The sequence below is a fragment of the Carcharhinus amblyrhynchos genome, chromosome 25 (assembly GCF_965287045.1).
Source record: "Carcharhinus amblyrhynchos chromosome 25, sCarAmb.v2.hapA, whole genome shotgun sequence".
Lineage (NCBI taxonomy): Eukaryota > Metazoa > Chordata > Chondrichthyes > Carcharhiniformes > Carcharhinidae > Carcharhinus > Carcharhinus amblyrhynchos.
Genome location: NC_137348.1, coordinates 5,820,716 through 5,833,340, shown reverse-complemented (window position 1 = coordinate 5,833,340; position 12,625 = coordinate 5,820,716). Strand labels below are relative to the sequence as shown.

Genomic DNA, 12,625 nt, shown 5'->3' with positions numbered 1-12,625 from the left:
CCATGATCTTACTGAATGGCGGGGCAGGCTCGAAGGGCTGGATGGCCTACTCCTGCTCCTATTTCTTATGTTCTTACGCTCTAGTATTCCCAGATCAGGCAAAAACTTCAGCCTCTCAAAATATAGAAACATAGAAAATAGGAGCGGGAGGAGGCCATTCGGCCCTTCATTATGATCATGGCTGATCGTCCAACTCAATAGTCTGATCCCATCTTCCCCCGCTATCCCTTGACCCCCTTTGCCTCAAGAGTTATATCTGACTCCTTCTCAAAAACATGATGTTTTGACCTCAACTACTTTCTGCGGTAGTGAATTCCACACATTCTGGGTGAAGAAATTTCTCCTCACCTCAGTCCTAAAATGTTTACTTTTCATCCTTTGACTGTGACCCCTGGTTCTGGAGTTCCCCACCATCGGGAACACCCTCCCTGTATCTACCCTGTCCAGTCCTGTTAGAATTTTATAGCTTCTTATGAGATTCCCCCCCTCATTCTTCTGAATTCCAATGAATACAATCCTAACTGGCTCTATCTCTCGTTATGGACGAGATCTTTTGGCCTCTCGACCACAGTTTTCCGGCTGGCGGGAGGTGGCGCCTTGTTTGCGAGCGTCGGGATTCTCTGGTCCCGCCACTGTCAATGGGAATTCCGATTGATGTCACCCCACACTGGCGGGAAACCCACGGGCAAGGGGCACACTGCGGCGGAACCGGAAAATCCTGCCGGCGTGGTCAGAGATTTCTGGCCCACATGTCAGTCCTGCCGTATAAACATAGGAATTAGGAGTGAGAATAGGCAGTTCAGCCCTTTGAGTGCCACTCTATATCAACCTGACAGATCTCCATCTCATCCTAACTCCGTTTCTCTGCCTTTTCCTCATCGCCCTTTTGTCCTGCTTCTGATCAAATATTTACCTATCTCTTTCTTGAATCCATCGATTGATTCTGCATCCCCCGTACTCTGTGGCCAGTGACAAAGGGTCATCTGGACTCGAAACATCAGCTCTTTTCTCTCCTCACAGATGCTGCCAGACCCGCTGAGATTTTCCAGCATTTCCTCTTTTGGCCATAGATGTACGACCCTCTGTGAGAAGTCCTTCTCCTTATAAGAACATAAGAAATAGGAGCAGGAGTAGGCCATCTAGCCCCTCGAGCCTGCCCCGCCATTCAATAAGATCATGGCTGATCTGAAGTGGATCAGTTCCACTTTCCCGCTTTCTCCCCTTCACCCTTAATTCCCCTGTCTATCAGAAACCCATCTACCCATGACTTAAATATATTCAGCGAGGTAGCCTCCACCACTTCAATGGGCAGAGAATTCCAGAGATTCACCACCCTTTGAGTGAAGAAGTTCCTCCTCAACTCTGATCTAAACTGCCTCCCCCCCCCTTATCTTGAGGCTGTGCCCTCTAGTCCTGCTGTCCTTTCTGAGTGGGAAGAATCTCTCTACCTCTACCCTATCCATCCCCTTCATTATCTTATACGTCTCATAAGATCCCCCCTCATCCTTCTAAACTCCAACGAGTACAGACCCAGTCTATTCAATCTCTCTTCATAGGCCAACCCCCTCATCTCTGGTATCAGCCTAGTGAACCTCCTCTGCACTCCCTCCACTTATCTCTATCTTGAGCCTCCCCCCTCTTACTAGACAACTATGACCCTTCATCCTAGACTGCCCTAGAAGGGGGAAACATTTGGTTAACATTTGCTTGATCAATCCCGTTGAGTATTTTATACACCTCAATCAAACCCCCCCCCTCATTCTTCTGTACCCCAGCGAGTCATCACAGGAATCTGTCTGGAAAATGTAACCTGAAAATGCATACACTTTTTAATTGAGTTATACAAAGACATGGCAGGGGTTTTACCCTCACTAAGGTGTGTTAGTGCTCAGGAGGGATTGTTGGCCCAGAATTCCCTCAAAGCTATCCCTGTTCCTGTTGGTGTCACAACACTGGGACTCTGGCTTAAACTGGGACCCTGGCACAGCTCAAATGAACTTACAGTGGAGTGGGAGCTGCTAATAGGGAGTCCTTAGATTATATGAGGGGCATGGACAGAGTGGATAGTCAGAAGCTTTTTCCCAGGGTGGAAGAGTCAATTACTCGGGAGCACAGGTTTAAGGTGCGAGGGGCAAGGTTTAAAGGAGATGTACGAGGCTGGTTTTTTACACAGAGGGTGATTGATGGGTGTCTGGAACTCACTGCCAGGGGGGAGGTAGTGGAAGCAGATACGATTGTGACTTTTAAAGGGCGTCTTGACAGATACATGAATAGGATGGGAATAGAGGGATACGGTCCCCGGAAGGGTAGGGGGGGTTTTAGTTCAGTCGGGCAGCCTGGTCGGTGCAGGTTTGGAGGGCCGTAGGAGCTGTTCCTGTGCTGTAATTTTCTTTGTTCTTTGTCCTTATACGAGGCTTCTCCCACAGGTTCCCAATCGCTCCATGAAATTTAACATCCTCACACAAAACCGTCAAATAGAATCTAAGAACAGGTGATAATAATCCCAACAGCTCCCAACTGACAAAGAATTGTTAAATCTTTTTGCAAATTAGAGTCATTTTGAGCCAGAGTAGCCCATTAGAGGGCAGCACGGTGATTAGCACTGCTGCCTCACGGTGCCAGGGACCCGGGTTCAATTCCGGCTTCGGGTCACAGTACAGTTTGCATGTTCTCCCCGTGTCTGCGTGGGTTTCCTCCGGGTGCTCCGGCTTCCTCCCACAGTCCAAAGATGTGCAGGTTAGGTTGATTGGCCGTGCTAAATTTCCCCTCAGTGTCAGGGGGATTAGTAGGGTAAATATGTGAGATTACGGGGATAGAATAGGATTGTTGTCAGTGCAGACTCGATGGGCCAAAAGGCCTCCTTTGGCACTGTAGGGATTCTACGAACTGCAAACTGAAAATCTTATTCATGTGTCTATATTGGCTGTAATGTGTTGCAAGCTGAGTTTCGAGGCATCTCCTTCCCCCCATCTAATTTATCTATTTATTTTGGAAGTTTGTGAAAAGTAAATTGTGTGTAACCTTAGTTGTAAAATGGTTTTGTAATTATTAAACTCAAAAAAAGATCTGACCTACAGCCTGGTCTCTGCCTGGTCCAGCGTGTTTCTGTTCTGGCTGTTTATGCACAGGGCCTGGAACTGCTGCCCTGAAACATTCTAAATTGCTCCATAGTGTCCCGGGAGGCATAGGTTTAATGGATTAGCAGCTAAATGTGTAGCTAAAACCAGCTGCAGGGATAGGGCCTGGATTAGATAGATTAGGGTTACGGGGATATGGCCTGGGTTACATTGATTAGCAGGGTAAATATGTAGGGTTATGGGGATAGGACCTGGGTTAGATGGATTAGGGCTATGGGGGATAGGGCCTGGGTTAGATGGATTAGCAGGGTAAATATGTAGGGTTACGGGGATAGGGCCTGGGTTAGATGGATTAGGGTTATGGGGATTGGGCCTGGGTTAGATGGATTAGGGTTGTGGGGATTGGGCCTGGGTTAGATGGATTAGGGTTCCGGGGATAGGGCCTGGGTTAGATGGATTAGGGTTATGGGGATTGGGCCTGGGTTAGATGGATTAGGGTTCCGGGGATAGGGCCTGGGTTAGATGGATTAGGGTTCCGGGGATAGGGCCTGGGTTAGATGGATTCGGGTTATGGGGGATAGGGCCTGGGTTAGATGGATTAGGGTTATGGGGATTGGGCCTGGGTTAGATGGATTAGGGTTCCGGGGATAGGGCCTGGGTTAGATGGATTAGGGTTCCGGGGATAGGGCCTGGGTTAGATGGATTCGGGTTATGGGGGATAGGGCCTGGGTTAGATGGATTAGGGTTATGGGGATTGGGCCTGGGTTAGATGGATTAGGGTTCCGGGGATAGGGCCTGGGTTAGATGGATTAGGGTTCCGGGGATAGGGCCTGGGTTCGATGGATTAGGGTTCCGGGGATAGGGCCTGGGTTAGATGGATTAGGGTTCCGGGGATAGGGCCTGGGTTAGATGGATTAGGGTTCCGGGGATAGGGCCTGGGTTCGATGGATTAGGGCTGTGGGGATAGGGCCTGGGTTAGATGGATTAGGGCTGTGGGGATAGGGCCTGGGTTAGATGGATTAGGGCTGTGGGGATAGGGCCTGGGTTAGATGGATTAGGGTTATGGGGGATAGGGCCTGGGTTAGATGGATTAGGGCTATGGGGATAGTGCCCGGGTTAGATGGATTCGGGTTCCGGGGATAGTGCCCGGGTTAGATGGATTAGGGTTATGGGGGATAGGGCCTGGGTTAGATGGATTCGGGTTATGTGGGATAGGGCCTGGGTTAGATGGATTAAGGTTATGGGGATAGGGCCTGGGTTAGATGGATTCGGGTTCCGGGGATAGTGCCCGGGTTAGATGGATTAGGGTTATGGGGGATAGGGCCTGGGTTAGATGGATTTGGGTTATGGGGGATAGGGCCTGGGTTAGATGGATTAGGGTTATGGGGGATAGGGCCTGGGTTAGATGGATTAGGGCTATGGGGATAGTGCCCGGGTTAGATGGATTCGGGTTCCGGGGATAGTGCCCGGGTTAGATGGATTAGGGTTATGGGGGATAGGGCCTGGGTTAGATGGATTCGGGTTATGTGGGATAGGGCCTGGGTTAGATGGATTAGGGTTATGGGGATAGGGTCTGGGTTAGATGGATTCGGCTTCCGGGGATAGTGCCCAGGTTAGATGGATTAGGGTTATGGGGATAGGGCCTGGGTTAGATGGATTTGGGTTATGGGGGATAGGGCCTGGGTTAGATGGATTCAGGTTCCGGGGATAGGGCCTGGGTTAGATGGATTAGGGTTATGGGGATAGTGCCCAGGTTAGATGGATTAGGGTTATGGGGATAGGGCCTGGGTTAGATGGATTAGGGTTATGGGGATAGGGCCTGGGTTAGATGGATTAGGGCTATGGGGATAGTGCCCGCGTGGGATTGTGGTCAGTGCAGATTTGATGGGCCGAATGGCCTCCGTCTGCACTGTGGGGTCTCTATGATTCGAGGAACAAAATGACGATGGCTCCTTCTGAAAGGCAGCAGGCACATCCAGAGACTTTGTCCTTTGGGCAGGGGCGCAGCGTCAGAGAGAGTGGACAAACCTCCAAACGAGCTGCCCCACATGTGGCGGAATCCTCAGTCGGAGTCATTGGCCGTGGCAGAGGCCATTCAGTGGAAGCAACTCGTTACGAATCCAGAGGGACGGCCTCAGAGGAATCACGGAGGGTTCTAATCACTTCCTGCTGTGTATTCCAGAGTTATTCTGTTTACCATGAACTCCGTGGCACATCTGATGTGGTCAACTGCCATTTCGCAAGAAATGAAATGCAACCTCATATTGCTGTCCATCTGTTAAACAAACTGTGCATGGATTATTTTTGTGGTAGAGACTGATAACAAACAAACCCCCACAGTTTCCATGATTTACATCTTATTTCATCTTGATGCCACGTACCCTGGAATGTTTTTCAAGGCAATTTACAGGAATTCCTCACTGAACTGCGTAAAGGAAAGCAAATGTTCCCGATCCCAAGACCAGAATGACCCTCTGGTTGGGGTGGTGGAAGAACGATGATCGAAAGATAAAGCGGATATCAGATATCAAATGGCCGTCCCTCCCAGGAGAGGTCATCCTCTAAGTTCTTTCGGCACGGTGGCACCGCTGCCTCACAGCGCCAGGGTCCCAGGTTCGATTCCCGGCTCGGGTCACTGTCCGTGTGGAGTCTGCACATTCTCCCCGTGCCTGCGTGGGTTTCCTCCCAATTTCCTCCCACAGTCCAAAGACCTGCCGGTTAGATGGATTGGCCCTGCTAAATTGGGTGAAATAGTTTGTGTACAGAGACAGGAACAACTCGCAAGACGCCTCCTCACTCCAGCGGATCTGTCTTTTATTATTGGACCAACATCACCCTCAATGAGATTAAATTCCAGTAATTTTTAAAAGTTCATTCACTGAATGTGGGCGTTGCTGACCAGGCCAGCATTTATTGCCAGTCCTTAATTGTCCCGATGAAGGTGGTGGTGAGTTATCTTCTTGAACTCACAGCGCTGTTAGGGAGGGAGTTCCAGGAATTTGACTCAACAACAATGAAGGAACGGCCGATATATTTCCAAGGCAGGATGATGGGGTGGAACGGTGGCACAGTGGTTAGCGCTGCTGCCTCACAGCGCCAAGGACCCGGGTTCAATTCCCAGCCTCGAGTCACTGTCTGTGTGGAGTCTGCATGTTCTCCCCGCATGGGTTTCTTCCGAGTGCTCCAGTTTCTTCCCACAGTCAGAAAAACGTGCTGCGTTGGCCATGCTAAATTCTCCCTCGGTGTACCCAAACAGGCGCCAGGATGTGGCGACTAGGAGATTTTCACAGTAACTTCATTGCAGTGTTAATGTAAGCCTTACTTGTGACACTAATAAATAAAGTTTTACTTCGTGGGTGGCTCATAGAACATAGAACATAGAACACTACAGCACAAACAGGCCCTTCGGCCCACAAGTTGCGCCGACCACATCACCTACCAACCTACAGACCTATCTATAACCCTCAATCTCATTAAACCCCATATACTCATCCAGAAGTCTTTTAAAAGACCCCAGCGAGTTCGCCTCCACCACCACTGACGGCAGCCGATTCCATTCACTCACCACCCTCTGAGTGAAAAACTTACCCCTAACATCACTTCTGAACCTCCCTCCCCGCACCTTAAATCTGTGTCCTCTCGTAGCGACCATTTCAAACCGGGGAAATAGCCTCTGAGAGTCCACCCTATCTATTCCTCTCAACATTTTGTAAACTTCTATCAGGTCGCCTCTCAACCTTCGTCTCTCCAGGGAAAAGAGTCCCAGCTCCCTCAACCTAACTTCATAAGGCATGCCTCCCAGTCCAGGCAACATCCTTGTAAATCTCCTCTGTACCCTCTCAATAGCTTCTACATCTTTCCTATAGTGAGGCGACCAGAACTGCGCACAATACTCCAAATGAGGCCTGACAAGGGTCTTATAAAGTTCCAGCATTACCTCCCGACTCCTAAACTCAATCCCTCGATTAATGAAGGCCAGTACACCATACGCCTTCTTGACCACCTCCTCCACCTGCGAGGCCGATTTAAGAGTCCTGTGGACCCGGACCCCAAGATCCTTCTGCTCCTCAACACTACTCAGACTTCTGCCCTTAATAGTGTACTCGTTCATCCCGTTGGTTCTGCCAAAATGGACGACAACACATTTATCCGCGTTGAAGTCCATCTGCCACTTCTCCGCCCAGTCCTGCATCCTATCTATGTCCTGCTGCAACTTTTGCCATCCTTCCAGATCATCCACAACACCACCGACCTTCGTGTCATCAGCGAACTTACTTACCCATCCCTCCACTTCCTCATCCAGGTCATTTATGAAAATGACAAACAACAAGGGTCCCAGAACAGATCCTTGAGGCACTCCGCTGGTGACTGACCTCCATTCAGAAAAAGCCCCATCCACAACCACTCTCTGCCTTCTGCAGGCAAGCCAGTTCTGGATCCACAAGGCCAAAGGCCCTTGGATCCCATGCCCTCTCACCTTCTCAAGAAGTCTTGCATGGGGGACCTTATCAAACGCCTTGCTGAAGTCCATGTACACTACGTCCACGGCACTTCCTTCGTCAATGTGTTCAGTCACATTATCGAAGAACTCAACTAGGCTTGTAAGGCACGACCTGCCCTTGACAAATCCATGCTGACTATTCCTGATCATGTCAAACCTCTCCAAATGTTCGTAAATCTTGTCCCTCAGAAGCCTCTCCATCAGCTTACCAACCACTGAGGTCAGACTCACCGGTCGGTAATTTCCCGGGCTATCTCTGTTCCCTTTCTTAAAAATAGGAACTACATCCGCAATCCTCCAATCCTCTGGAACCTCTCCCGTCTCCATTGACGACGCAAAGATCATCGCCAGGGGCTCTGCAATCTCTTCCCTCGCCTCCCACAGTATCCTGGGGTACATCCCATCTGGTCCCGGCGACTTATCTACCTTGATAGAATTCAAAAGTTCCAACACATCCTCCTCCTTAATATTCACGTACTCAATCCTTTCCATCTGCTGCAAATCCATAACAAAATCTCCCAGATCGGCTTCCACCGTGAATACTGAGGCGAAGTACTCGTTAAGCACCTCCGCCATTTCTTCTGGTTCCACACAAACCTTTCCCCCCTCACCTTTTATCGGTCCTATCCCTTCTCTTCTTATCCTTTTACCTTTCACATATTTATAGAAGGCCTTGGGATTCTCCTTAATCTTACTCGCCAAGGTCTTCTCATGACCCCTTCTGGCTCTCCTAATTTCCCTTTTAAGTTCCCTCCTACAGTCCTTATACTCCTCAAGATCTTTAACATCTCCTAATTCCCTGAACCTCTTGTACACCTTCCTTTTCTTCCTGACTAGGTTCAACACATCCTTTGTGCACCACGGTTCCCTCGACCCACCAAAACCCCCTCGTCTCATCGGAACGTTGTCATTCAGAGCTCCAGACACACATTCCTTGAATATCTGCCACCTTCCTTCGGTACTTTTCCCTAAGAACGCCTCCTTCCAGTTTATTTGTCCGAGTAACTTCCTGACTTCTTCGTATCTCCCCTTACCCCAGACAAACACCTTCCTAGCCTGCCTGATCCTATCTCGTTCCAACGCAATTGTGAAGGAGATAGAATTATGGTCACCATATCCAAGATGCTCTCCTACCGAAAGATCCATCACCTGCCCTGGTTCATTCGCCAGTACCAGGTCAAGTACAGCCTCTCCCCTCGTAGGCTTGTCCACATACTGCGTCAGGAAACCCTCCTGAACACACCTAACAAACTCCTCCCCATCTATACCCCTTACCCTAGGGATATTCCAGTCGATGTTTGGGAAATTGAAGTCTCCCATCACGACAACTCTGTTATTAAAACAGAGACCTTCCAGGTGGTAGAGGTTGTGGGTTTGGAAGGTGCTATCGAAGGGATTGAGTGAGTTGCTGGACTGAAATCAACGGGGAAATGGGGGAACGTGTTCAACTTTCAACAGGTCTCTGATCAGTCTGTGCCTTCATGGAGGATTGGGCCATTTACCTCCTGAGCCCACTCTGCTGTTCAACGAGACAATAACTGGTCTATAGTTCAAATCCATTTACCCACCATGCTTTCTATCCTTACCTTACAAACAATTCTGTCAACCTCCAGGATGGAAATTTCAATTGACCCCCCCCCCCAAGGAAATGGCTCCAATTAAAGGATAAAAGATCATAGAATCCCTACAGTGCCGAAGGAGGCCATTCGGCCCAGCGAGTCTGCACCGACACCAATCCCCACCCAGGCCCTGAGCCCGTAACACCCCATATTTGCCCTGCTAATCCCCCTGACACTAACTTATCATGGTCAATCCACCTAACCTGCACATCTTTGGACTGTGGGAGGAAACCAGAGCACCCGGAGGAAACCCATGCAGACACGGGGAGAACATGCAAAGTCCATACAGACAGTGACCCAAGGCCGGATTGGACCAAGTGTCCCTGGCGCTGTGAGGCAGCAGAGTTAGCATAGAACATTACAGCACAGTACAGGCCCTTCAGCCCTCGATGTTGCACCGACCAGTGGAACCAATCTAATGACCCTCTAACCTAAACTATTCCAATGTTATCCATATGCTTATCCACTGACCATTTGAACGCCCTTAAAGTTGGCGAGTCCACAACTGCTGCAGGCAGGGCATTCCATGACGTTACTACCCTCTGAGTAAAGAACCTCCCTCTGACATCCGTCCTATAATTACCACCCCTTAATTTAAAGCTATGTCCCCTCATGTTAGCCGTCACCATCCAAGGAAAAAGGCTCTCACTGTCCACCCTATCTAACCTTCTGATCATCTTGTATGCCTCAATTAGGTCACCTCATAACCTTCTTCTCTCCAACGAAATCAACCTCAAGTCCCTCAGCCTTTCCGCATAAGACCTTCCCACCATACCAGGCAACATCCTGGTAAACCTCCTCTGCACCCTTTCCAATGCCTCCACATCTTTCTTATAATGCGGCGACCAGAACTGTACGCAATACTCCAAGTGCGGCCGCACCAGAGTTTTGTACAGTTGTAACATGACCTCACGGCTCCGAAATTCAATCCCTCCACCAATAAAAGCTAACACACCGTCCGCCCTCTTAACCTGGGTGCCAACTTTCAGGGATCTATGCACATGTACACCGACTAACCACTGTACCACCATGGTGCTTTGCTACATTTTGCTAGAAACTATTTATTTTTTGTGAATTATTGTTGCATTGATATATTTTTGCATCAGTCTTCCCTTCAACGTTTTAGAGAAACGGTAACGTTTGCTATTGTAACGGTTGCGGATGGTGCGTTGTAGAGGTGTCAACCCTGCGTGGTCTGCTGGTAACTCTGTGTTTCTTTGTCCATTGTGATTGCCGCAGGGAGAGACAGGTTTGCGAGGCCAGGCAGGACCTCCAGGAATCAAAGGAATGGAAGGCGGAACAGGTTTGCCCGGGAAGAGAGGCGACCCAGGCTCCAAAGGTCAACCGGTCAGTAACACAGCTTACGCTGAGCTGCGTGTTCCAAAGAGCTGCTGTCCACGGCTACAGACAGCCATGTTCAACCGCGTATCATGGGAAATATGATCACAGAAGTGACTGTGGCTTTGTAAACCGTCAAAAATTAATTACTAGGAACTAACAGAACCAAAGGAAATGACAGCAGGATATGGCCCGCGGAGCATTGTCCATCATCAATACAATTTTTGCCTTAGCTCCATCTTCCCCACCTGTTCCATCTACCCAAGAATTTCCTGAGAGGCCAAGTATCCCACAGCCTTAAATATATTCAACAGTGAAGGATCCACAACCCACTTAGGGTGGCACGGCGGCACAGCGGTTAGCACTGCTGCCTCACAGCGCCAGGGACCTGGGTTCGATTCCCGGCTTGGGTCACTGTCTGTGCAGAGGCTGCACATTCTCCCCGTGTCTGTGTGGGTTTCCTCCCGCAGTCTGAAAGACGTGCTGGTTAGGGTGCATCGGCCATGCTAAATTCACCCTCAGTGTACCCGAGCAGGCGCAGACTAGGGGATTTTCACAGTAACTTCATTGCGGTGTCAATGGAAGCCTACTTGTGACAATAATAAATAAACTTTCAAACTTGAAACCTATGGCTCTGATAGGCCCACCAGACCAACCAAGCAGGTCACAAACTAATCTCGACTGGGATAGTAACAGAGTTAGCCTTAACTGATCGAGAACGCAGATATTCAGATGTATTCGAGTTTGGGGTATTGAACGATTGTGACAAAACAACTCTCCAATAAACTGATCAGTCCTGCAGCAACAGTGGGAAAGCAAAATCATTATTAAGCAAATGTTTATCTTGCAAATTCAGAAGAATTGTTTGTAAGTCAAATGTTATCATTCATACAAAAATTAATTTGTTTCACAAAATGTTCTCATCGCGAAGATTCTTGCAAAATACACTATCTGACCCGCCTCCTCTTCCATCCCTGTGGTGGTTCTGAGACTCTGGAGACATGTAGTCTCCACTGGGCAAAACAAAGCAGGAGATAGTGCAGAGCCAAGCCCTTCCCCTCACACCTCATTCCAATGTCGGGAAGTATCCCCTTACATTGAGTGTACAGCACGGTCACAGGGTGGTTAGTCCAGCTGGTCTGTCACGGTGTGTTTGCTTGTTCTTCATAAGACAGGGTGGCACAGTGGTTAGCACTGCTGCCTCACATCACCAGGGACCCGGGTGATGGATTGGATCACTGTCTGTGTGGAGTTTGCACATTCTCCCCGTATCTGTGTGGATTTCCTCCGGGTGCTCCAGTTTCTTCCTGCAGTCCAAAGATGTGCAGGTTAGGGGGATTAGCAGGTGTGGCTATGGAGGTAGGACCAGGGTAGAACATTCTGTTGGACAATCGGTGCAGACCTGATGGGCTGAATGGCCTCCTTCTGCACTGTAGGGATTCTATGATGTGGTGCTGGCTGGCCAGTATTTAGTGCTCATTCCTAGTTGCCATTGAGCAGGTGGTGGTGAGCTGCCTTCTTGGACTGTAGCCGTCCCCAAAGTGTAGGTATCCCACAGTGCACTTAAGGGACAGAGTTTCAGGATTTTGACCCAGTGACATGCCGATATATTTCCAAGTCAGGATGAGGAGTGACTTGGAGGCAAACTTATAGGTGGTGGTGTTCCCATGTTGCTGCCCTTGTCCTTCCAGGTAGTAGAGGTCACAGGTTTGCAAGGTACTGTCTAAGGAGCCTCGGTGAGTTGCTGCAGTGTATCTTGTAGATGGTACACAGCTACCACTGTTGGCCAACATTGGAGGGAGTGAATGGTGAAGGTAGTGGATGGGGTGTCGATGGAGTGGGCCTGCTTTGTCCCGGATGGTGTTGCGCTTGTTGAGTGTTGTTGGAACTGCACCCATCCAGGCAATTGGAGAATCTTCCATCACCCTCCTGAATTGTGGACAGGCTTTGGGGAGACAGGAGATGAGTTATTCCCAACAAAATTCCCACCTCCACACGAACCTTCTCCTGCCTGGGGTCACCTTCTCGAGTATCTCTACCCTGCTGCCAACAATTACGCAACTGTGTCCAAGTTAGAAAGGAAACATGGG

The 12,625-nt window shown here is 49.4% G+C and overlaps 1 protein-coding gene across 1 annotated transcript in view; it reads left to right on the top strand.

Annotated features, from left to right (window-relative positions):
• col27a1b (collagen, type XXVII, alpha 1b) overlaps positions 1 to 12,625 on the top strand; it is a 576,392-nt gene that overhangs the window by 527,405 nt on the left and 36,362 nt on the right. The window contains exon 49 of the mRNA XM_080211775.1: positions 10,437 to 10,544. Within this exon, the coding sequence (XP_080067901.1) occupies positions 10,437 to 10,544 (108 nt within the window). The remainder of the gene's footprint in view (positions 1 to 10,436; positions 10,545 to 12,625) is intronic.